This window comes from Gallus gallus, chromosome 12, assembly GCF_016699485.2.
Source record: "Gallus gallus isolate bGalGal1 chromosome 12, bGalGal1.mat.broiler.GRCg7b, whole genome shotgun sequence".
In the NCBI taxonomy this organism is placed as follows: Eukaryota; Metazoa; Chordata; class Aves; order Galliformes; family Phasianidae; genus Gallus; species Gallus gallus.
Genome location: NC_052543.1, coordinates 14,543,200 through 14,570,609, shown reverse-complemented (window position 1 = coordinate 14,570,609; position 27,410 = coordinate 14,543,200). Strand labels below are relative to the sequence as shown.

The window sequence follows — 27,410 nt, the reverse complement described above, 5'->3', positions numbered from 1 at the left end:
GAGAACAGGATATTTATACAAAGATGTCCTAACAAAAGGAAAGCATGCAGAACTACCTCTAGTGGATAAACAAACTAGGCTCCCTGTTTGCAGACTGCTCTCTATTGAGCTCAGCCCTCAGACACTCCCTCCCTGGCTTGGCCAACAATGTTTAAATATATCCCAGCTGGGTTTCACATTTTTATATGTAACCTCCTCAGCATCCTTTGTTCATCAAAACTTGGAACATCGGAAAATGTGGCAGGTGCATCTTTAAGGCTCATTTTGCTTCCAGCTGCTTCAGATACCTCTCACTTTCTCCCAGGTAGCAAGTTATCTAAGAGGAGATTTTTTGTTTGTCAGTAATTTTTCTGCAAGTTCCTCCTTTCAAGTCATCTGTGAATTATAAGGATCCAGTCCTCCATCTCCTCTGTCTTTAAAGAAATAGTATTCAATTTATACAATTTAGTATTCATTTTAATTCCTTCCCAGTCTAACTCTGGGCTAGGGCTCAGCCCATCTGCCCTGTTTTTGGAAGTGAGAAATTAAAGCCACACAAAACACCCACTCAGTTCTCCCCAACACTTCCACAGCGCCTCCCAGCAGAAGAGACACTGTTTTACTGTGGCACTGCTTGTGCAAAGCTGAACATACGGATATGTAAAGAGTAAACTAACTCATTGCCCAACAAGCTACTGCACATGGGGAAACTGGACAGGGCACTTCATTTTCTCTTCTGTTGTCTTCTCATTCATAATAACATCCTTTAAGACATCTGTTAAGAGTCCTGTAACATTAATGGAAATGGAAAAACTCCAAAGAGAACTCACGGGTTTCTGTCTTTTTCCCATGAACTGAACATTATGGAATTTTAACAGATGTTCTACTTGGTCATAGTTAATAAAATGAATTATGCAGGAATTAAAAATCTGGCTCCATTTGCTTATATAAGATCTCAGCAGCAGAAATACATTCCCATTAAGAAATTCTAGGGGATTTACAGTGCATTTACAGTCTACTCCTGTCTTGTTATAAGATGGCAGAAGATTTTACAAACAAACTTTCTCTTGTGGAAAAGATGAGTACTTTTTTTTTTTTTTACCTGTTCATTGCCTGCTCTCAGTAGCATGATTCAGTTTCCACAGCAGTGCATGCTGGTACACTTTGTCTACAGGAAAGGACGATTTTCACTTTGATTTTCTTTGGAAATGACATCATGAGAACTCCACATCTTTTCACAGCCTCCAATTTCTACCATTTACTCAAACTCTTAGTCAGGCACTTAATGACCATACTGGCATATTGTGCTTTGTCACAAAAACTCTCCTCTTAGAGGATGGCTGCATCTTTAAGGCTACTACTGCAAACAGAACGATACTCCATACCTTGATCCCATTTGGATTTTAGGGCTGGTAGTTCAGAGTAGGTGAAAAAGTCGTAGCCAAAGATTCCAAGCATGCACTCACGCTTTGTTCTCCATGGAGGTTAACTCAAACAAAGGTAGTTCCAAATAGCACTATTAGCTATCTTTTATCTTTTCTACTATCTGCCTGCACAGAAAGTTGTCTGATGAGAAGGAGGAGGCATAAATGAATGGAAATCAAAAAAATCAAATGGGGAAACAACTACCGCACCAGAAGAGAAGCAGCACAACAGCTAATGCAAATTATCTAGAACAGAATAAGGCTGCCTTGAAAAGATCTGCAAATACTATCAAAAAAAAAGAAGAGATTTCAAGATTGCATTCCCTCTATAAACAATGAGACTCATTTCCAAGCAACTGGCAAGCAGATCTTTGTCCAGGCACTGAGACCTGCTTTATGTAATATGCAAAACCTTACCCTGATGCAACAATTAAACCTTTCTTAAAATCTGGCTCAGTAATTTTGTCAGTGCAAGAAGCTCGCTATTTTCAAAGCATCAATACAGCTGCTTCTATTACTTTTTTTTTTTTTTTAATGAAAAACTGTGCACTGAAATCCTTCTAACCAAAAACGCACTCCACTGGAACTAAACAAAAGGGTTTGCCTAAGTAAAGAACCAAAACATACAAATGAATTCTATAAGCATACAATTCAGCTGGAGTCTATATATGCTGTGCAGTTACCAGGATGAGACCAATAATGAATATAGATTTTTACCTGAAAATAGAGACTTTCCCTAAAGAAAGAAGTGTACTTAAATAGAGGGGAAAAATATCAAGATGAAACACTAGGCTTACATTATTTCAAGCTGAAAGTTCAGCACTCAGTTCTTACTTGAATGGACATTGTTTTACAATATTTAGTGTCTAAAAATGCAACGTTCTTAACAGGGTGTTAAATTCAAAGATTGTATTTCATTTTATTTTTAAAAACATCACTTACGATTTGTTTCATTTTGAAAAGAAAGCACATTTCATTTGGTAATCATTTATTTCTCATTCCATTGGACAGATTTACCCAAAAAGCAATACTTCAACACAAATCAGTTCTGAAGGATCTTTTATGAATATACATAATGGAGAGGACCCCATTAAATTTCCAACAAAGTGCTGCCATTTTGAGTAAACAAAGTTATCTCTGCAGGGTCACACACTGTGCCATGAATATGATCTGCAAATTAATTACCACCCTGACATATGTCAAAACAAATTTTAAGGAGAATAGCACCCAGTTGTAACCATGTGTTTTATCTACCTGTTAGTATGCAAAATCTGTATTCAATGGCATCTAAATTTATTCATTTATTCAGAACTCCTCAGAGAAATCAAGATGACTCGCTGGCCTTTTTTTTTGCCCATCTTCAAATGAAATCGGAGCGAACAACACGTGTTTAGTGAGCCAGAAAATAAGTACAGGATTGAAGCTATGGTGGGGGTTGCATTTCAGAAAAGCAGGTGTCATTTCTGCAAAAATAACTAATTTTTGAAACACTCAGAACTGCTCAAATAAACTGCAGTGCACTGTCATTTCTCAGCACTTTAAGAGATCCCACATTTAGTATTCCCTATTTTAGGTAATATCTTTATGCTACATTGCAACAAGACCTGGCCTAAAAACAGTTTTCAGTATGAGGAAAGGCTTTTTAAAAGTAGAGCTACTGAATACAGGCTTAAAAGCCTCTGCAGTTAGCTTTGCGATCAACAGTAACAGAGCCAAAAGGTCTGGAAGAAAGAAAAAAAATCCAAATCTGACTTATTCAGTTGAGTTATATAAGAAGAGAACAAATCTCCACATTTCACACTGAGCACAGTAAGTAGAGAACACCTTATGAGAAGCAGCTGCTATGTTTTCAAAAGCAGCACACCTTGTCTCTTTATTTAAGGTACTCAAAGCGCAACTTCTGCTTTGTCAAGAGATGACCTCCTGAGATATGATTTTCCAAGCAGTTTTGGATGCCCTGGTGTATGTCAGTGGACAAAAGAAATCTCTGGGCACTGGCTAATATGAAACAGCCCAGAAAAGACTGTGTGTATTTTATAGAAATGTTACTGTTAGGAAATGTTTTATATTAAAAAAAAATAATCCAAAATGTAAAGTTTCAAGGAAAGCATAAGGGGTAATGCAAAGTGCTAAGCAAGAGTTGTTAAGAAGTCACAGAGATGCCATATATAAAGATCTGAAGTCAGAGGAGCAAAAGCCATCAGCCTGCATGGAGACTCCTGTGGGGACACCTCAGTTGCCACAGTTCCAGACGCATGAGAAAGCACCAACAAAAGCTAAATTCACAACCGAAGCCATGAGGGCACACAACGAACAACAATGGGAGCAGAGCCTCTGCCCACACATCAAATTCATTGTGCCCAAACCAGGGCAACAAAACCCTACAAGTGAGCTTTTCTACTTCTTTTATAATTGGTCTCTTCAGTTCACATGGGGTATCAAACACTTGCATGACACTAAGCCTGCAATGGGTAGTACGTTTATGAAGAGATTTTAAGTTTAGAAACTATCTTCCATCAAGAATGACAAAATATTTTTAGCTCAATTTCTTTTTTTGCCAACAGCAAAGTACTTCTGACTTCGAGTTAAGTAACACCACATCAGATCCATAGACTGGATGAATAAAGGCATTTCTTTCACACATTTGGAGGGCAGAGGAAAGAGCGTGCACAATCCTTCCTATGTAGAGATGACAAAATCTCTTGGCATCTGCTGGCAAACATATTTAAAGAAAGTCTAAATCTGTCCGTGCCAAATTTGACCTCATGCCACCAGTTCACCATTATTGGCATTCATACTTCACATGATGCAATCACAAGAGTCAAGGAAGTTTCCAGTACTTTATGGTTTTCATCACATTAACGTACACGTTTCCATCCTGTAACAATCTAGTAGCAACAAAAGTAAGTGACAGGAGGGTAGATGTATGTATCATAGGTCTTTCTAATGCACGTTATCAGATTCTATTTAAATTAGAGGCTGCTAACTCACCTAGAATGAAACATGCTAGTACTTACAGATTATGGTTAGAGCAACTGAACTCAATTGTACTGCTATTACTTCTTGTTAGTAAACAAAAAAAAAAGCAAGGCAAAGGAATCAATGTGTAAAAAAGAGAAGTGTATTTACCTCTCTTAATACCGTGCTTTTATAACCTCGATAAAGTCCTTGAATACCCTGTAAACCAACAAAAGAAAGCATCAGCTAGAGAGAATGAGTTTGCCAAAGACCACAATTTATTGGTGATTACAAAGGAAGTACTGCAGCCTTACCAGGTGTCAGACCTGAGCTTTTTACAAATTGACTATATTGATTATAACATATATTTAGGTATACTGTATTCTCTCATTCACAGTGCTGGCGGGTTTTATGTTCATTTCAAAGAGCACTGTCCAGAATAATCAGTTATAGAGAAGAAAATTTACCTTACAGTTAAAACTAAAAGTGCAAGCTAGCACAGTAACATTACATCAAACTCTACTTGCCTAATGTTTGGCAAGTATCCATTATCTCACACATATTTTGAAACTACTCCACTTCTGCTTCAGTACTCTATGCAAAATGAACACATAGGATGACAACTTACGTCCATCTTCTTACCTTTGATTCTACCAAGACAAATACTTTGCATTTTTAACCAGCTGGTAACACCACAATTAAAAATCATTTGAAAAGTACATACATGATTAATATCTTACAGGGCAATTTCTTGAGCATTTTTCAAGTCTTGCAATTCTTTGGTCAGCAAGAAAGACAGGGAAAAGAATACAGTTTGGAGAGCACCACCTTTTAGAGCAGAATGACCAAATCACAGAGTGAAACTCCAGGGATCCTCTTGTGCAGGGCTATCACAACAGTTTTCATTTACAAGCAACTAAAACAACAAATGGATCATTAAAGAGTCATATTTATGTCTTCCTTTTCCTGATTTTTCTACATGGAAATTTGTATAATGTATGTTCAGAAGCCATTTTCTTATGGAATACAACTTGAAAAATGCCCCTTCTGAGACTCAGTAAAAACAGTGGTGAATAGGTTTTATATAAATAAACAGTATAACTACTGAAAAGATAACAAAATCCTTCTTTAAAATTATTTTTTATTTTATTTTATTTTTTAAGTTATCAACACTGGAAGAGTATTCATTTCTTTTAAGGAGCCTCTCTGAAATGGTGCCTCTAGAATGCCCTCCCAAAGCCTATTCAAAATCCATTCAGCAGACTCTAAATACATGGACACAATGCCCTGCTGTCCCAGACAGCAGAAGTCCCAGAAGACCATTTATATGTATATCCAAATAGAGTTTGTGGATGCTTTTTAGCCCCCTTCCTCCCCTCTTCCCATCTCCCCTTGCCTCTTACATAGGCGCCCAATATAAAAAAAGAAGAAAAAGTTGTTTAAAGTGTGTAGGCATTTGTGCTTAAGTGCACACACGTGTGGGGAAGGTGAAGGTTTGGATTCCTTACACATACTGTCTACCACTTTTACCAACAAACAAATTGATGAAAAAGTACCAGGAGAGCACTTAGCTGGAGTAAAACTGAAGAAATACTTCTGTGCATGTATAACATCAGTGAGAAGAATGAAGCATCTTAATTTTTTTTTCTCTGAACTCACCTCGTGGTACAAGGTGTGGGAAAGGATCCGAAAGGTTCCAGCAGAAGGTGAAACCTGGGCCCTTTGCTTGACCACTTCAGACGGAACCCGTATGAGGCACGCAACCTGCAAAAGAACAATATATTCAGACAGCAATTTCATTTGCTGCCCCTTTCTCTCTTTCACAGATACATCTGGAGTTTGTTCCCAGGACAGAAACCTGAGAAATGTTATTTGGTAATTGTATGAGTTGAACTTAAAAGCTGCTTATTAGGAGCTCGTGTATTTGTTCTCACAGCTACATGCTTCCTGAAGAAAAATTGTATGAACAGAAAATTGTAAGTACCCTTGAAAATAACACTTCAGATTTTAAATTTCAAGACAGAAGTAGATTTAGATGAAGAAAGCCACCAATGAAATCCAAATTTTGAAGTTGTCCAGTCTTTCAGCAGGCACAGGAAGTTTTCCTCTACACTCACAGGCTTAATCTAGACTTGGGACTTAAACAACCAGACGTCCTAGATAGTTCCATTGTGCCCTCTAGTGACTGACAGTAAGAGACTCTCAGTTGGTATTAGATGCACACAACACATTCAAGACTTACAACAAACACTGGGTTACATTCAAAGCGAAGCATTGGACTCTTTCTACGCAATTAACTGGGCAAGGAAGGCACATTTTGCTGAGTGTAATAATAAAACTAGTTTCTGTATAATAATGTAATGTAACATAACTAGTTCTCAGCTTTACTGAGAACATTAAACATGGCATCTAAGTGTTCACCTGCTATGATTTCAGGTTAGAGTTAAGGTTGTGTGAACATCATTTTCTGAATTGAGGACACTGAGATGCCAAAAAGTTACAAGCTTCATCCTTAGAAAAATGCTTGGGTACCAGCATACAACCCTTTAGGAAGAGTTGTTGGCTTCCTTTGATACCAGAGATTACTTTAAATAGTTCTGGGATTGGTGGCCAAACACCAGAGATACTGCAGCCCTTTGCCAGGCCTTACGCCTTCATCAGTCCCATCCCACACTGGGGTCAGCAACTTGCTGTGCTGGATTTGGCTCACGGAAGGAAAGGTGATCACTGAATGCTTAAAATCAAGGGTGACCTAGGAGAAACCTGTGTGTCTGCAATGGCAAACCAAGCCATTAACTTCAACCCACACCTGCTGCAGAAACATCCTACCAGACTGTACAGATACACAAGTGCTACAGTAACTTGAATGATTATTTGTGGGTAACATAGTGTAAAGTTTAAGTTACAGTTTCACAAAGAGACTCAGAAAAAGTCTGTTATCCCTTTATGTTCCTAGAAGTTTACCAGACAACAATATCCAGAAGTCATTACAAACAGATATAACTCCATGTGCTCCTCAATTCTCAGGGTCAAAAATAACAAGTGACCCCAATATGTCAGGAAAATAAGAACTGTCAAGTTCTTTGATAGTTCAGCATAAATATTTATAGAACTTCATGCTTCATAACACTCCATGTCCTTATATTAGCTTTTTATTCCATAGGAAAAAAAAATGTGGAGGCAGGAGAAAAACTTTTAAAAGGCTTGGATGAAAACAATCTAGTCAACCAAGAGCAGGCAGAGAACACAGCGTGGCTTTCTGACATCTGGGGTGCTGCAGTTTTGGCAGGAGAGAGGTAGCTACAAAGTGATGTCTCCATTTCCCCCGGACTACTTGGGGAGCCTTGCATTTCAATTTAACTTTGATGTTTCTCCCATTTGAATTTGAGCTTAGAAGGGAATCTCTGGTTGCACAAGAACAAAAACAGCCATTACGTTATGCTGTTATGAAAGGAAATAAAGGCTCGTGTCATCCAGGCTGTCAGGTTGGCTCCATAGGGCACTTCTGTACTAGAAAAGCCACAAGCTGCAACTGCTAACATCAGGCTGAAGGGTGACATTTCCAGCACGCACCTGAACTTACAATGTGCCACCTTATTTGTTCCTACAAGTGTACCCTACTATCAATAACAATTCAAGCAGTCTTTTGATGTCAGTCAACACCGTCTTCAGAAGGGAAGTATGCAAGACTAATTTCACACATGTGGTCAGGCCACAAGGTAAAAGAAAGCAACAAATAGGGACAGATGGATGCAAAAAAACTCTATTCCATTACACTCAGATCTGAATCACTTCAGTGCCTTCCAGGTAGTGCTGAAGAATTTAAAAGAACACAAGCAATGCACATCAGCATAGTTTGCTTTCTTAGTTGAAGCTCCCCTATGATAACACTGCACTGAGAGAATACCTATTTAAGTTTTCAGACATCTGAACATTATAAGCAAATTGCCACTGCACGAGCAAGGATGAAAGATATTGTATTATAATAATTGTATGGCCGCTCCACAGTATATCTCCACATGTGTGCTTTTACCTGCATCAGCTACTAGCTAAATAAGTTGCTCTGCACATTACCATAAGTGTAAAAGCATAAGATGAGTAAGGGAGCTAAGTTCCACTCTGCTGTAATTCACAGTAGATCATGCAGGTGCTCATAATTCAGGTACACAAGGGCAGCTCTCCCTCGCCCACAGGCTGCCCACACCTCGGGTCAGTGCCCAACAGCAGGTGCTGGTGCCAGCCAGGGCTGCTGGTTGCTGTCACAGTACTGCCCAGTGCTGCACAGAAACTCTCCTGGAAGGGCCCACAGGGAGACAGAGACTACCAGGAGCAGGGCTAGAAACAGACACACGCTGGACAGGAGAAAGAGAAACATGGAAAGCAAATAGCAAGACGACCTCTCACAGTGGGAGCCCATTTACCCCCTAATCACTCAGATTCCAGGAAGAGTTTTCTTTTTAAACTCCCAACTGTTCACACAGACATAACCTGTGCCTTCATACATGATTGGAACAATACAACCTGACACACTCTGGGCATTCCTACTGCTCTTAGGGATGAGTCAGTGATTAATTAACTTTCTATCAGACATCTGTGTAGAGAGGAGCAGTGGGGGTGGAAAACTGGCCCCCTAGGTACTTCAGCCTACATTAAGGCCTCTGTCAACAGCATCCTATGGAAAGGGCCAAGCTCATCGCTCCAAGCAAACTTTGAAGCCAGGCTCTCATTCTATCTGCTGACAAGCAGAAACACAGAATCAAGATCCTACAGACCAAGTGCAGAGGAAAAAAAATAAATGAGTACTTCCCTATGAACTCCTTTCCCTATTTACCAGGTCTTACAGTACAGTTCTCCAGTTTTCAGTCCATCTCCCCAGTGAGTGCACACATCAGCATATTGTGTAGACAGAAAGGGAATAAAGAAAAAAGCTGAAGGATTTTGAGATTTAAACTTTAAGAAAATAGCTTTGCCTCTAGCTGTAAATTCCAGTTATTAGTTTACACAACAGATATACAGAAGTGACAACATTAGCATCTATTATCTGTCTAGCCTTTTAACACTACAAATAATTCTGAAAAACAACAACAACAATCTGAAATCATTACCAGATTGAACTGGTGACTCAAGTATTCAGACTCAAATCTAAGTACATTTGTACTCCACTACCTTGCATTGGCCAGTTAAGAGACAAAAGCTAAAACAGGGTTATTTAGTTAACATTTATCTAGGTATTGCTAAGACATTATATGTTCCCATTAAATGAAGGTAATTTCTTCTCCTCTGTTGGTTCTGGACGAAACCTGTTACTGGGTATTCTCTGCACGCATCAATGCTGCCATCTCCTGGTCAGATTTATGTTAGAATCAGACTTTCCTGGTTGCTTTGACTAACGTCTCAACTGATCCTGATGAACAATCAGTGCATTTAAAGTCTCAGAAATGCACTGAAATCAACATAAGGCCTCTTTATAAGTAAAAATTTAAATATTTTATATCAATATATGAGAAATCAAAATCTCATTTAGGTTTCTAATATACAGCATGATCTCATTTAGATTACCAACCTTTTGTCTCCATCCTTGGTGCTCCAGGCTAATAACCATTTTCTACATGACTATATTTTGTGGCTTAAGGAGAGAATCCATGACAACTGCATCACATTTATGCACCTGTTATTAGACAAATACACTAGTTTGATCACTAACCTTATATGCATGATCTGCACAGGAGATCTATCCAGAAACATTTGAGAAGTCAGAGCAGGTGTTACCATTGCTATTAAGGGCTTATGTAGGCAATTTGGGTATATGCATTGCAGGTGTTACTCAGAACTGGGGACACAGCTGGTACAATACGATTTGCAGCCTTGTACCTCTAAGGGGAGCAGCTTGAAAAAGCATTTCTTTATGCAGCCTGGCACAGACCAAGCACAGCAGATGATCTGGCTCACACAATTTAAGACTCCCATTAAAGTCTGAGCACTTCTAATAAGAGACAGAGATTATCCATACTCTAAAGACTGAAGTGCAAAGACCAACAGCCCAATCTATCAAGATGCTGGCATTTGATGTGCTCTTGGCTAACAAGCTGATCCGTTCTCTGCACTATCAAGGGTGTGGGTGAGGATCAAGACAAGTGTTTTCTGCACAGTAATTAGCCAGCCAGTTTGCTGCAAAGGGGAAGAAGAGCAGTCTAAGGACAGAGAACTGTTCTGGAATACATTAGTGCCTGGTGAATCTTCTCTCAGTGACTCTGAGTGAAGTCTCTGACTTAAACGTCTGAGTCTGCTTTGAAAACCAGGTACTGAAACACACGGCACACAGTGCACTTCAGAAAACTTTTGTAACACAGAACACCGTATTTATAAAGGATTTTAGTTTTCCTGAGCAGGAGGTTAGCTTTAATGATTTATCCAGGTGGGCTGGGAAGCTTTAATTGATGTTCACCATATAAATGTAATTTAGTACTTCAGACAAAATTAAAAGGAACATACCTGGGGAGAGTTATTCTTAAATATCATTTGCATAAATTTGTTCTTAATCAAATAAGAATCTAATGTGTGACACTATACAACTTTGTAGCTGGAGAGCAAAGACATTAAACTAAACCTCAGAGTAGCTCTGCAAGATAATCACTAAGCCATTCAGGAGAAAATGGCTTCTGCACAGAAATTGCAGCAAAGAGGCTGTGACTTCACAAAGGACATATGTCTAGGCTACACTCATTCTGGAAAGAAAATTCCCATCTCTCACCTTGTTCTTGATGGCCAGAAAGACCACCTGCAGCAACATAATGCAGAAAAGCCAAGAAAATCGAACAACTCTAAAATCCCATTCAAGAGCTTTCCACGCCTCCCCAAACTCTGCTTGTAGACTTATGCTTGGTTCTTCAAAGCTCACCAGGACTCTGCTCTGTTGTAGTTGAAAAACTGAGTGTTTCCAATGCATTTTTACGAGATTAACAAAGTACTTCATCCTCCAAATAGTTGTATCTAAACTCTGGCCACAAATCCTGGACTGGGAATGTTCAATAGTGGAGCAGGTATCTGAGATCTCAAGGTGAACAGCCTAAGCCCTTCCAACACCATGAAAATTAACAGATGAATTTGTGATTTGGTTTCATATTTTCTTTAAACAGAGAAGCCTGAACTGCTGCAATTACAGGCCCCTAGCAGTTCAAACACCAGTTCAGCTAAATAATTGCTGCCCTTTAGGCAACAGACCAAAAATGTAAGTATAGTCTGTAATTTGCTGTGGACCACAAGCTCATGTAAACCCGTCCACACGTGCTTATCAGCGGGCTCTGCTACCTGCTAAGGCACAATGGAAGTGGAGAACTGAAGCGTTAACACCTATTTCGGTACGGAAATTGTCCCTACAGAGAACAGGAACTGTCCATTATAAATATATAGTCAGCTCTCAGTTTCTGATATAAGTGCCAGCCTCAGAGAAAAAAAATAATACCTCAGAATATGCTGATCTTATTTTCCCCTCCCACACTCACACTCAGCATGAATGTGCCCTTCCAGCTGAGTTACATTCAGTTCGGTGCAAAGCTGCTGGGGTCACAAACAGGTGACTCCACTCCTAATTTAAAGCCCACGGAGGGAATAAGTTATGACTAATGGGCCCTGGATGGGAAAGTTTAGACAACTGCCAAGCCCTCTGTCCCCTCTTTTCCTCTGACTGACACAATAGGCCCTTCATTAATTTAACTGCAGTTTCCCTATATGCTGGCAGGAAACATTTCTTCAAAGAGCAATCTTACCCAGCAAGATCCCTCAGATCTCAGCACTTCCCAGGGCTTAAAAACATACTATTGTAGAGATGATACCATTCGCAGGGTCTGAAAGTCTCTGGCATTTGGAAAACTGGAGCTTCTGCATTAATGTTTGCAACTTCCTTCAACTTTCCACCTTAGATGACTACCTGGAATTTGCACAACTGTTTTACAGACTGTTATTTCACCCTTCATCATTGCCAAACCTATGCCACCTCCTTATTAATGCTTTCCAGAGCTCCTTTCTTCCTGCTCCACAGCATCATCCACACCGCCACACCTTTCTTTCTTCACACAGGCTGTAACGACTGATCCCAGTAGTGTGAACTCCTCAGCTGGCTACTTGCCCATCACTTCATTAGCCTCTCAATTTGGGCTCTCGGATATCCCTCCCCCCCCACACAGCTATTTGTCCATCCAGATGCCCTAAATTTCATGCTGTGGTCTCCCTGCCTACCTCTCCATCAGCCATGTCAGCTACACTTCACAAAACTGAGCAGTATCTTCTGTCCTCAGACAGTGGGAATTTGTGAAACTCTTCACAGCAAGGAGAAATTCTGCTATCCCAGTTGTACTAGTTAATGGGCAAAGAGCAGGGAAAGCCTGTGAGGCTGACAAAGTTTACATTAAATGTTTCTTTACAGAGTACTTCTTCCTACAGATATTATACAGAACACACAAGCTTGCAAAACTAAATTGGTCTTCCTAAGTTTAATCGCTGTAGAGTTTTGTTTCCTTTGTAAAACTGAACCTCCAACTTAGCAACAATGTCCCACTGTTATGCACATCTCTCTTGTACTCCAGCACAGACCAAGAGTCCCACAAATTTTGATGTTCCTCAGTATAGTCACAAACAGTTGAATTAAATCCCTGAGTGGCAAAAAAATCTGACAGCTGAATAGCTTTGAAGTTCCAGTCTTCATTTCCCCTAGCCAAGCTGATGCTTGAATCAATCACTACCACTTCTAAACACAGAAAGCCTTAAGGCTGAAGAAAGGAAGAGCCCTAATTCAATATACAGAACGGTCTGCCTGATCCAATCTATCCCTGTAACAACTTCACCACTGTGAGCCTGCTAAATCTATTTTAAAAGACTTAAGAAACTAATGACATCCACCAGCCAAACAGCTCTTTCAGCAAAGTTCCCTTCCAGACTTGTGTAGTGCATCTCATCCAGCATAAAACTGTTTCCAAAGAGCCAAGAGGGGTCAGACTGTGTTACAGGAGGACAAACGTTAATGACATTCCAGGCAAGAAAACACAGGCAATATTTTCTGAAAACACATTAAGTCTCCTGTTGAAAGATGACTAGTATTTTACTACGTGCTCAGTCTCTGGGGGTTACATTGGCCCAGAACACGGAAATTTCAACTATGTTGTATTTTATCAAGTATTTTCCTTTAATTGATCCCTTAGTCTTTCCTACAGCCTTTTCCTCTTAAGAATTACGGCCTTGCTCACATCTGGAGATGCTCAGAAATAGCTGACAAACCCTGTACATAACCATACACTGGAATAAATGTACCTTACTTCAAAGCTACCTCAGTCATTTCCAAAGCTGACTCTGGCAGAATATGTTGCAAATCGGGAAATATTTTTTAATTATTTTTCACTTACACTCTACAAGCCAAATTAATTTTCCTCTATAAATGAACTTGTTGAGCTACAAATATTTTTAAATCAGCTGAGTATCAATTCTGGGATGGCAGAGCCCAGAAAAAAAAAGGTGACAAACCACCACCACGCTTCTATCCTGCAAGTAAAAGAAGCATGTCCTTTTGTCCTGGAACTGAATTGATAAGACAAAGTGATCCGGAAAGGGCGGTGGATGAAGAAGAGGTAATACATGCAATTAAATGCAGCATACAAAAACAGATCAGCTGGGTAGCTGGTTAGGTGTTTGACAGTTCTTATTTTGCTGTTTCAGACTTTAATTGTATGATGAATTTGTTGGCAGCATTTGTGAATTCAGGCCTCCATTCGTCTTTATTTACAACCAATTTCCAGATGCAGCTTTGAGTTCCCATCCACTCTGCCGCTTCTCCCCTTGCTCTTAATGGCATCAGCCTCACAACCATCATCCAACCATTGCTCAGCTACGCTTCTGCATAAAGACTTGGCAAAAATCCTACTGCATCTGTATAGCAGACCCAACCTCACCTACATTAATTTATGAATATCTCAAAATCCATCATAATTAATTCAAAAGACCACATATATTGTGCACTCCCCACCACTGCTTGTCTTGCCAGGGTCCGCACGTTCCACTGCTCAGTGTCTGCATGCAGCCAGACGTGTACAGCACAAAGACACAGTCAGACCCCAAATGACAGGCCCTGATCATTGAAAATAGCAAAACAAAACACACATGTAGTATGGAACTGCTGTCAAACACTGATTACTTTCAAACTTTGGGTACCTCGAATACTTCAGTCTGCCAGCCCACAGTAAACTGACAGGGAGGAGATAGAATGCAAAGCAGAAAAAGCAGCTTTTGTTCATTTCTTACTTCAGTTCCTACAAAAATGATAGTTAAAAATTCAAAGCCATTATCCCAAAGTCTAGACACATTAAGTGCTAAATCACCTCTTCGCTCCAGTAGATGATTTTTGACTTAGAAGCAACTCTCCCTAGTGTCCAACTTGCTTGTTGAACTGAAACAGACACATCTTCCAACATGTTCTCCTATCTGGAGTTTCAAACAGCTAAAATCTTAAATCCATGTCTGATGTGAATGGCTGTGCCATCTCTGCCAGATTTGACTCCCACAAGTTGGTCTTCTACAGCTTACAATGCTGCAGACACCTAGCTAATTAACCTGCTGGAGAGGCTTTTGTGAGATTACTCTTTGTGGATTTGTCTGGCTCACGCTTCTGTGCCTTCATGCCTCAGAATGGGCATTAATAGCAACTCTCCCCTCTGACCTACCCAGCCAGTCTAATGGAATCTATACTGATACACCTTTAGAACTAGTTAACAGTTTCAAAAAGATACTGCCAGGTCAAAGGGAAGAAGAAGGGCCTAATATGTGGACACAGAGAGATGGCATTATGCCATTTATCCTGTCTAAAATACTTTTTTTTTTTTTTTAAATTTCCAGAATCAAAAAGCCTAAAATACAAAACACTTCCCTTCTTTCCAAGCATTCAAAATATCATTCCACAGAATCATGATCTACAAACTGTACTTGCTTACATTTGGGCTTGCTCCTTCTAAGAAACAAGTCAGGACAAGTAGTGGAAGCTAGCTGAATTCCCCAGAGAGCTAATTCCTGCATTAAGAAGCCCTCCTATTTGACACATCTCAAAAGCAGATAATACAAATCCAAGTTATTAATACTGAGGGTCAGATGCTAATCATAGATGAACCACACACTTTGCTCTTATCACAGAAGTACTGCAAGTGGCAGCAAACTGGAATAACACAAGGAAGATTGGAATTTCACCTTGAAATACGTGTCCTCACCTTGACCTGTGGAGCCACATAAAGTGACAATGGTGCACCTCCCAACTACTTATTTAAGCAGACATGAGGCAGAGAAATAAATACACAAATGCATTTCTAAGTTTTAGTTACTTTTCTCTCGAGTCTGCTTCCACTGCTACTTTGTTTATTTTATTTGAAGCACGACAAGTCAGCCATTCTCATGCCCTCTCCCCAGTGAAAACACAAACCTCTGGATGTTTCAATTTAAATGTATTTAACATCCCTCACTTCTCAGTACTGGAAAAACAGTTAAGTGTGAGGCTAAGCCATAATTCTTTATGTTGAAGCCAGCCAACACTATCATTTTTGAAGGCAGCAGTCCCCACCTAAACATTCAGAGCTGTCTCTGAACACAGCTGAGGGCTCCGTCTTTTCCTATGAGCTTCATGCTCCAGCAAAGCCTGGTAGATAGCTTGAAGTATAAAGCTCATGGAGTGAGACCAGAAATGCCTTTCTGCACCTGAAAGCTTGTCCAGTATTTATATGACCTATGGGAGCACAGTGCACACACACTGAAGCAGGATGGAAACAAGCCAGCTGATGAACGTACAGCATCGGGGCTACATCAGCCTAAAAATTAACAAGTAAATTAATGCAAGCATAGAGTCACTAATATGACTAGGAAGCTTTGAGGTTCTAAGCTATTCTCAGTCTCATGCTATCACATGCTGTGAAGACATGCCACCTTATTGCAAGCAACCTGGGATCTCACGACCTTGGGGAAGTCAGAAAAACAGCAAGATTAGACCTGATATTTAAAAGCCCCAAACTTTCACCGAGTATCCTGCAAAGCTCAGATCGTAACCATAACAATATCTAAATATTAGATGGAAAAGGCTGCTGTCAGCTTGCTTCTCTAGAACCAGATCCAAACAACTTTATTCTCACCTCCATGGAAAAGCCAGCAGGATGTAAAATTAACTGTGCCGAATCCAAGCACTTTGGCACTCACGAAGGAAACCTCATCAGCCAAACTGGGACAACCTTAAACTTGTCCCATAAAACCACATTTGTAGGACGCTAGTGAGGGCAGGCTGATTGTGATTTCTCTTTAACAATGTTTCTTGTAATTAATAATATATGCTGCCATACTGCACCAGAATTAAAAATAAAGATCTTTACCAATTTCATTAACTTGGGATCTGTAAAAAGCACCCCGTTACTATAAAACAGAACACTGGAAGGTTAAAAACACTGCTCCTTTACAGAGTTGCTCACATTGCTTCAGTACATGAAAAGTAAAATTTTATAACATCTGGTTTTCCTTTCCACCCACTATGATATCATGTTTTCCAAGCACATTTGGCAGCTCACTGTAAAGATACAGGCAGACTAACGTGGAGGACAAAGTCAAATAAAAAGAACCTAAATAAATAAAATTCCAAAGCCCTGGATGCAGTGTTCCCTATCTCCAAATTCCAGTTAGACAAGCAGTATGCTAAGGGTTTTTTCCTCCCCTTGGGTAACTCCTGTATTCTTCAACCTTCACTCTTCCTCTGTAGGTCACTGTACGTCTTTCCTCTACAGTTTTAGCTGTGTCTTTTTAAGTAAATTTTGAAGTATTATGGGATATCCAACGCCCCTATACAGTGAGACTCAGTTAAAGGGACAAATAACTGTGTTTAACAGGGTCAGGTTTAACAGATGTTGTGTGTACCTTTATCTCATTCCTGAAGATGAAACCTTATCGTTATTATTATCATCATTGCCGTATTACTGATTGTGAGCAATACTGAAGAGCAGCTATGATTTTAAAACGATCTCCCAATTAACTAATTTATCTCATTTTTACCACGCTTTGATGCAGCATCTTCTATATCCTCCATTACCTATGTTATTATTTTTAGCTGTGCACATACAAAACACAAATTAGTCAGCATTAATATTCACTAAGCTTAGAGGTATGCTGACATTTTACTAATGCACAAGAAGGTAGCTGACTCATTTCTGCTTGCCAGCGAATGACCAGGAAGCCCAGAAATCCAATCTCCATTTCTCAATCCTAATTTCTCTGTTCTGTTAAAAACAAACAAACAAACAAAAAAACCCCCACACACGTTTGGAAATGGAAACAGATATCTTGGGAAACCTAGCATGATTGAGTCTTTGGCTTATTATTTCACATTTCAAAGCAATTTACATATAAGTAATTATTAAAGCATACAAAGGAGGGAAGGTATGTATTCAACAACAACAAAGAAAAGCTGACAAACTGATAATCCCAGTGGTTATAACTTGATTAAAGCTTAATGACTGATCAATAAAACTATAAACGTTCACACTGATGCAACCTGGAATAGTTCATGTGTATATATGTGTGTATGTACGTATATATATATATCTTGATTTATCAGTTAAGACTTTTTATGAGAACAAATTAATAAAAATAGCACTAAGCAAGATCTTCTCATGTTTGTTGTAGCAAATCTCTAAATCCCTACCTCAATTATTTTACAGCTTAGTTCTCCCATCACACCAAGTGAAGAAAAGCAAGCAAAAAGCAAAACCTTATTAGCTGAGAAATGGCTGTTACAACATTGTGATTTCTACACTATAAAATCAGACTACCATTTTAAAGGCTATCATTATACATTTCTCTGGCCTTAGGGTAGCAAGAGACAAACAGATGAGGCTCAGATAAAGGTAGCCCTGAGCAACTCATTTAGCTGTGCTGCATCTCAGTTTGTCAACCTGAAAATGAAAGCAGTACGTGCCTGATTTGTAAGGACCATGAGAACACAGACCACCTTGGAACGTTCAAGCAACAGGTTCTGTAATCACACAAAGAAGTTATCTGTAGCCAACTATTCTTAGGCTGATGATTAAATTATCCAGTTATGGTTCTCTTACAGAACACTCACACATAGAGGAAGTATACTATAAATAATCCACTTGCAAAAGAAGATAATTTTATCACAGAACACTGGCACATTTTCATGAATCCAAGCATTTTATTCGATTCTGAAACAGTACTCCAGAAGCATAAGACACCCCTTAGATCTGCTGTTCCATGCTGTTTCAAGCAAACAAGGAATTTCAGAGCTAGGCACTACCATCGTGCAAAGAACTTCTTGCTGATTCCTAACAGCCTTTATCAGATTCGGATTTCCATGGAAATAAAGCCTGTGCACTGCCTGAAGATAGAAGTTATAAGCTAACAGGCAGATTCTTTTTATCTTGATGAGAGTCTGCTCTGAGGAGGCAACACAAACGTATCCCACTGACTCCTCAATCTATAATCTTCTACCTACTCCTGCACATAATCACTACCAAAGCGGTATGCTGCATTCACCTATCTTCTTGAGCCTGGCAGGTTAAATTAAGCTCACTGTCTAAGACCCATTCAGTCTGATCGGTATCATTTTCACAGAAAAGTAAAAATTACTTGGGAATCAAAATTGAAACCATGGAGAGTAAGAAGGGTTGAACTGCTTCTCGTGGGAAGCAGCTTTGCCAGGCTGCTATTAATTCTGTAGAACTCGCTGTCCTCCCTTAAACCTGTGGGAACACAGCAACTCACACCCCATTTCATCACTATAATGCCAGGAAACACCCAGAGTGACAAAGGCAGGAATAAGGAGGTGGACAGTGCTGGCAGGGGCAGTAGTGGACTGTTTACAGCTGAACACCCAGCCCCAACACTGCCAAGACTCTGTTCCAAATCCACAGTTAAAAACAAGAAGGACATCTAAAGAAAGAAAGATTTTGCTGACTGTGGAAAATGTTTGATTCAGCTAACTCAAAGCAACTCTGCTCTTTTTGTTTGCAAGAAGAAGCAGAAACAGCTCAGAAAAGGGAACAGAAATTTCAGAAACAGTTATTAAAATGCAATAATCAAGACGGTCTGTGAATTTAGCCACAAAGGAAAGGCAGTCTCTAGGCTGCATTACAGAATAGTGTAGACCAATAGACAAGTTTGCATCCAGATCATGCAGGAATGAAAGCTTTGGTCACTTTTCAATCACATCAAGAAGTGTTCTCTTTCAACGCTAGCTGCAGACTGCAAAGGAAGTTTCTTTCTGTTGCTGAATGTCACACACAAGCTCTTGCAGAGCTAAGCCTTTCAGCTCTGTGGCTCTATGGACTGTTGAGTCATTCTGACATGACACTTTCCTCTAAGACAGGCTTTGTCAGGAAAGCATTACATATAATTTGGTAAGTGAAGTTATGTAGTGCCTTATGGCTGTAAAAATAAAAATCAACTTATGCTGAGTGGCTGTAAAACAAAAATAAAAAAGCCTTCTAGAAAGTTAATGTGGATGCACAACCACTACAATGTGAAGCTGTATTCATATTTTGGATCAATGCAAACTTTCTTCATCTACTGGCATAGCAAGATTCACCAGTAAGTCTACTAACTCACGTACACACTTTGTCAGAATTCTATCAAATGCCAATATTTCATTAAAAATATCTATTTTTCCAAGAACTGTCAAGCACATACATGTCAGCATTCAAAAAAGCCATGGCACCAAACCTCAGTTTTTATAACTGGGTTTCCTCTCCTCCCACACAAGCACAATACATGAACTTTTTTCTTACCACTTCTCCAAGAGAGGCAGCCACCATGTGTGTTACTGGAGTCAAGTACGATGTAGAGTCATGGTGCAGCACAGATTTCACATTCTCATAGGTGATAAAAAATGCAGCAGCTGAAATTTAAGCATACTTGAAGTCATTTAAGTGCTTCTCCATTCCTTCACTACAAAACTAGCACAAAAACATTTAGAGGTTGATTTTGTAACCTATTATTCTAAAAACACTTTTGAAAATAGCGTATTTACTACCCCAAAACAGTACCAATACATAAAAGCAATCTGTTGGGAAACTCCTTCAGAAGTTTATGCCCCCAGTTATGATTGGCAAATCCCCTTTGATGTCAAAGGCACCTACAGATATAAGAAGTGCCAGAGCTTCAGGCAGTACTTAGAATTAAGATAAGGAAAAATGCTTTAATTAGTCAAGACTGTCCAGCAGGTTTTGATAAGTTGTATCTTCCATATTTTACCATATAGGTGGGAAGGGCAGAAAGGAGATTGTTCAATCCTGATTGAATTGTATGGATGGCCTTTAAAAAACAGAAAAGCCACTGAAGTACTTGATACAAGTACCAGCTATCTCACAAAACAGTTTCAGTGGCAGCTTTCAGTAACTATTTCCTAGCTATGATCAGATGAATACTTTGTATCTTAGCTCCAGAAATAAATTCTTCAAAGCTTCTGAAGAACTCACAAAATTGCTGTCCAGCGGACAAGAAACATAGAAAACAAAACTGAGCATAGAAACATAAACAGTGCTTATTCACAGCAACAGTCAACTGCAAAGGTACTTGTACCCTAAGGGTTACCCCTCCTAAAGACAATTTTGGTTTTCAGTCATATGCTGGAAAGATAAAACCACAGTTTTTAAATCCTGAAAAAAACTGACATGTCTTGCGGGGGAACAGATTTTAATTGTAAAGAAGGACCACGTGAATCGCCTTCTGCTAATCAAAAGATGCTTATCACCTCTAAAGAAGATAACAGAGCAGACAAGATAAAGAACTGAATTTTTTATATCATCTTATGAAGGACATCAAACATCTGAAGGTGTACAGGGATTTGTCAGCAAAGTTCTCCTAACGTTTATTACTAACAGCATAACTTAGTGGTTTTTCTTCCTTCACTACAAAGGCAGAATGGACAAAAGCATTATGAACTTTAGATGCTTTTTCTCTGCAGGGACAAACATTTACTTTTTTAAAGTTTTAGTTTCAAAAGTATTCCTGGTGTCTTCTGATTTTAAGTGGTATGGAGCTGTTTCTTAGGGAGAAAAAAAAGATATGCATAGCATCCCTGAGACATTTAGTTTAAAGGCCTCCAGTGCTCAAGCACTTTCTGATTTATTCAGCTGAATTCTGATACATTTCCCATGCCATGAAAGAGTGTAATGACAAAAGTGTGCAGGGCAAACGTGGCTCATGTCCTGGCACCTCAAAGTGCCCTGACTGAGTAGGAAGCAGATCAGAAGACAAATCCAGGAACACATCCAAAGAGTAAGAGACTTGCAGGACAGCACCAGTAACATTTAGCACCAGCAGGTACATGCTACTTGCCCACATGCAAACTCTAGAGCTCATTTAAGATATGTCTGAAGGGCTGAGATATACTAATCAGTCACGTATGTAATACTCTCACCACACTGAGGTTTACAGTAGTAGGATTGATGCAGATACTTAACACAATAAAAAACACACATGAGGAAGGGACCAAATTGAACCCGCATGAGAGATGTATACTGTCTATGACATAAGTAAGCTTCTTCAAATCCAGGTACAGACTCCAGATCCCACTCACTCCCTATCAAGAGCCACTGACAGGGAACTATTTATGTCAGAGCTTCCAGAAAAGTTAACTACAGTGTGAAGCCAAAGTGGATTAATTAAACTACAATGAAAGCCTCAAATATGAATTGCATCTTTGCAAGCATTCTTGTTCAGGCAAGCTCCAAGCTGATATACAGCACTAAAGCCAAAAGCACAACAGAGTTTTTCAGAATAAGTGTGCGGCAGCCTTCCCTTCAGGCATGCTCAGAGAGTTTCTCAATGTCACACAATCCTAAAACCTGCCCTTCACAGCTGGATGTTGTCTCACAGAATCCAAACAATCATCTGCAGGAGAGGAAGCCACAGACACGAATGCCCTATTCTATGTAAGTACCTACTTTCAGGAAGGCAAAGCATAATCCAAACAAAATTTACCATTTGGAAAGGATCCTATAGCAGTGGAGGGAACACCAGCATAGATGCCACGAAAGCCACCAGCTTTCCTAAATCCTTGGGGACTTTGCAGTCTGGTTTTTACAGTATCCAGAGGAAAAAGGATCAAGTCGACAAAGACACCAGCAATTCCACCAGCCTTCAAGATAAAAATCAGAGACTAAAGTGCATTAATATTCACAGGAGTTAAGTTACAGTGCTTATCTAAGCAACTGAGGCACACCAAAGCCAAGGCACTATTATTGAGTATATAGTTTCTGAGGTCAAATTATAAACTGACAGTCTTACCCAGACTCTGTAAGTTCACTAGCTAAAAAAAGAGAAGGAAAGGTTACAGCATTTAACCATTTTAAGGTAATTCTGAAATAACCTCATCGTATTGAGAAGCACGAGCAACCACTGCAATGCTTATTTGCATTATATATGCAACCAAACACAAAATCAAGACAGTAAATGCTAATTACCAAATTGCCACAGAACAGAATGACCAATGCCCCTAGGAAGCCATGTGATAAGATCAGGGAAGACAGAAGCAATCCCGCTTCCCCTGTAACCATCTCTAGAACGCACATTCACATTTGCTAGCAAATTTCTTCATTTACAGTGTTCCTGCTCACCAATTTCCTTTGCTGAACAAAGCGTGAAGTAAAACTACTTTATTTTCTTCTGTTGACAAAAGCATACAGAAAAAGAAGAAAAAATAAGTTTTCACAATCATAAGGAAATTCATTCTTCTTCCCCAAAGCAATTCTTAATACCAAACCGTAAAAGCAATTTCAAATAAAGCTCAGTCTGTCTTAGAGCCTGGGTCTCTAGTTAACTTCGTTTATAAAGGAGATCCCACAGACTGGGACTGATTGGTAAAGAATTACTTTCCAAAAACAAGACGAAGGGACTCAAATAAACTGAACAACTCAATTAAGATAATTTTTAAAAGGTAACTATAAGTGTGATTTATCAGTTATTCATTGTGATTCGGAACAGCAAGCATAGTTTGCTGAAGCAGTGCAGCACACAAGAAACAAGCACAGATTTTTAATTCTGCCTGAAAACAAATCATTTTGTTGGGGCACTCTGTTTTATTTCAGTGCCAACAGAGGACTCAGAGAGGTATCTACCACTGGAGTTTTAATCAATAAGTTAATTACTCTTCTAATCTATTTGGCTATTTTGCATGCATTGATTTTTCTTCATTCTTTTTCATCAAAATCCTCATCTGCTCACAACAGCATTGCTCAGATTTAATCTGATTTCACCTAGCCACCTGCTAAAACACAGACCAAAAGCAATTAACTGCTTCTTCAGTTTCCCAACTTCTGTATCTGCAATGGCACTTAAATCCAAGAAGCAGATCACAGGGCACCTATAGCAGAATGACAACACCTACAGCAAAATAGCAGTGACTTTAGTAAATAGAACAAGCAAATCGCACCTTCTTCCCGTACTCTCAGCAACGCGAGCACTGAGAAGAGTAGAACAGCTTAAAAAAAAAAAAAAAACAAACAAGAAAAAACCTTTACGAGGAGTTGAGTATCGCCATTAAAGCAAACTCCAGCAACACAAGGTGAAATCAGGCCCTACGCGCGGCCTGCAGAGGCCTAGAGACACTGCCGAGGCGTCACCATGGCAACGGGCAGGTCCCGGCCCGGGCACTCACCGCCAAGGCCGCCCAGGACTCCCGCGGCTCCATGCACGAATGGCAGCAGAACGTGGCAACGCGGCGTGGCACGGAGAGTCTGTTTCCACGAGGGACAAGACAGAACTAAACCCTCTCCACAACCGACATCCAAGCACACGTGGGCGCAGCCATCTTGTTGCCCCCGGTCCGCGGTCAGGTGAGTGTGTGTCGCCACTGCGCCGGCGCTTGGACTTCGCGCATGCGCACAGTGGAAGGCGATTGCGCAGGCCTTAGTGCTGTGTTCCTCTTGTCTTTCTGTAGCGTTGGGGCTGCAACTGCCAACGGCATTCTCGGACTTTCCATGGACCTGCTCTGCAAATAACAGATCTGAGCAGTGTGCAGGGAAACAATGAAGCCTCTATACTGAGGTCATCTCTGCTGCATGGCTTTGCTGGAGCCCCTTCCTGGGAGCTGTGTTAGCACTCCCTGCAGGGAAGATGGTGGTCTTTGCTTCAATCCTATGAGAAATGCTTCTGTATTTTGCATGTGTGTTTATGAGACGTCCCCTCTCCACAAAAGGCACTCGAATCCACGGTGGCTTTGAAAGCCTCTAAGAGGATTCTGACACAAAGCCTTCATATAGGCCTTACCCAGCTGGAAGCTATGCTTGAAATGATGGGAAATACAATTCTAGGAGGAGCGGTAAATGCTAGAAAGCATTCAACACAGTGTGTGCAGAGCTGGAAACATCAGTAGGCTTCAATTCAAGATTTTCTTGGCTGCGAGCTTGTTCCTTGGGAAGGCTTTTGGGTGTAGCAGTGGAGGATGAGATGATGTCTCACGTTCTCAGTGTCAGCGCCACCTTCAGACAGCTCGGACCCTTTTCACCACAGAGCTGGGTGTATTTACAAGGGGTGCTCTGCAGTCAAATACAGAAGGAACCTGAATATATCCTATTTTTCAACCTCATTTGGTTGTTAAGGCAGTCGTTGGTTTTCTGTTCCTAATGTACAATCTGTACATGTACAGTGTGTCTTAATTTAGGCTTTGTTGTGTTCATGGAGGATTGCCTCCTGGTTTCATAGCAGGACTAGTGGACTTCTTCAACTATAGTGTTGCTCTTGTCTATATTATGGCTGGTTGATCACCTTTCTTCCAACACGTGAATCCTAGGATGGGCTTTGGGGGCAACCAGAAGCAGTTTGCTATCCTAGGAATTGCTTTTTGAAAACTTTGGTTTGGATTCTTTGAAGAAGCTGGAGCCACAGTTACATGTATCAGCTACAGTGCAGGGAAGACTGGACTGAGCAGTTATTAGAGTGACACCCAGCAGAGTGCCTGGCTTTCTGAAAGAACCCTGCTGTTTAGATAGAAGTAAAAATGATCTGAAATCTACTGTTTCCAGCTGAGTTTCTGGCTAAATGGCTAAATAAACACAAAAGCTGAAAGTTCTTCAGTTTCCAAGTCCATGCCTGTCATTAAATTAGGTACTTCAGAGTGATAGTCAGGGGAAAAAAAACAAAAAACGAAAAACAAAGTTAGATGTCTGCAGTAAATGAATCATGATTTTAGAATTATCCCTATATAATCCATTGGTGGCAGCACTTAAAACGGGACCTCATTCACCACATGTGTCCAGGAGGTCTCTTGATGTAAAGGTGCTTGGGGTCATAGCAAGAATTTTTTCACATTGTTCATTGCAAAGCTTTCAAATACTCTCAGTGATGGCCTCTTTTATTTATCACCTTCTGTCTGAAGATCTGCTGCTGCATCAGAGAGGCCACAACCTCCTGTTCTTCCAAACCACCATCCTGTCTTAAATGAACAAGTTCTGCTTAATGCTGCAGGCCAAACACTAATCTTTGTGCAAAAGTCCTTCAGTGGACTCCCCCTGAGCTTGTGGAGTAAGTTGAGTGGAGAATGAAACCTGTTTTCTCACATCTTTTCTTCCTAGTGAGAAAACGCCATGGATACTGCACAGCTTCTCTACTGCAAGCAGAAAAGATGGGCTGAGCAGAAGCATAGGGAATGCATATCTGCATCAGACAACAGATGTTACATACCCTGCTGTTGTAGGGTCCTGCTTCCTGTTATGGCACATAAGTTCAAGTTTTTCAGTCAGTTCACCCACATGACTTTCAAGCACTGCATAATTGCACACACTTTCTTCCTGCCTCTAGGATTTCTTCTATTCCTCTCCCCTTTAGCACTCTGTCCTTAGTTAAACACTGCAGCCCATAAGCCTCCACCTGCACAGCCCCTTTTTTATCTCCATTTTTATTCCTTACTCCCCACTTTCTCTGGTTTTCTCATCCTGTGGTTAAATGCTGGTGGAAGTGCTTTTAAAAATGACCATTATGCCTACAGCACCTCACCTGCTTCCCTCAACCTTTGCAACACGTAAAAGCTTTGGCAAGAGATGAGAAGCCGTGTAATCACAGCATGATAAAAACATATTGCAACTATGGGTGCCCTGAGTTGAATACGAGTTGCTGACACCATGGCTTATACTAAGTAAAAGAGATCATAGGGAATGAGTATAAGGCACTGATAGGTCCTCTTTTATGGGCTACTTAAGCACTACTTTGAATCAGTTTCACATTATTAACCCTCCCACTGGTGGGTATTTCTGTCTGAAAAGGCATGTAAGTGTGTGTATGTGTATATATTCTTTTCTCTGTATTTCCTTCTCCGTTTCTAGCTGCTGTAGGAAGTCTGACACTAGCAGCAAAAGATTTATCGATCTGGTCAGAACACATTAAGGCTGCTGAAGACCAGATGTTAAAAACAGACTTTTTGGCATATATCAGCCCCTGGCGATATCAGTCACACACATGTTCCAGTTTATTTATTAAAGCAATTGCTCTCCTCATTCTGTTTATTATCCTTCTCCTGGGCAATTCAGGCGAGGCCAAATTCAGCCAGCCCCTCTTTGGACCATTGGATTTGCTTCAGCTCAGACAACACCCTGCAACTCTTCCTTCCTGAGGAACTGGGCCTATCCCATCGTTGTGAACAGCAGATGGAAATTTATCTGCTGGAAAAAAAAAATATCCTGGCATTTAGTAAAAATAAGGACTCATAGATCCCTCTAATTTGATACCAAGCAGGTACATAATTGGGCCAGGAAGGCCATCTGGAGGGAGATTTCAAAGATGTGCCCACATATTGTACCCAAGGGGCTGCAATGCACTACAGGAACACAGAATGGCATGGGGATCCTCTTAATTCAGATTCAGTGCAGTGAAATCTCAGAGGCAACCTAAGACCAAGTGACCAGGTACAAGGAAGCATACCCAGTGCATAACCCAGAACTGGTTCTTACCTCCAGCTGCCACACCAGTGCCCCATAGCTCCTCTTCATGTTCAGTCACTGTGCTATGGACGTCAGCTCACTTCCTTGGCTGTTG

General features: G+C 40.2%; 1 protein-coding gene across 10 annotated transcripts in view; it reads right to left on the bottom strand.

Moving 5' to 3' along the window:
* Positions 1–24,211, bottom strand: part of SLC25A26 (solute carrier family 25 member 26) — an 83,561-nt gene extending 59,350 nt beyond the window's left edge. For 5 of the 10 annotated variants that reach the window (XM_040646255.2, XM_040646257.2, XM_040646256.2 and 2 more), the window contains exons 1-5: positions 24,040–24,211; positions 22,365–22,542; positions 20,168–20,277; positions 6,021–6,125; positions 4,533–4,580 (exon numbers count right to left, since the gene is read on the bottom strand). In XM_040646255.2, coding sequence (XP_040502189.1) covers positions 4,533–4,580; positions 6,021–6,125; positions 20,168–20,277; positions 22,365–22,542; positions 24,040–24,072 — 474 coding nt within the window. In that variant the 5' untranslated portion in view covers positions 24,073–24,211. The remainder of the gene's footprint in view (positions 1–4,532; positions 4,581–6,020; positions 6,126–20,167; positions 20,278–22,364; positions 22,543–24,039) is intronic. The other 5 variants (XM_015293110.4, NM_001277843.2, XM_015293113.4 and 2 more) reach the window with 2 other exon arrangements.
* Between the last annotated feature and the right edge of the window lie 3,199 nt (positions 24,212–27,410).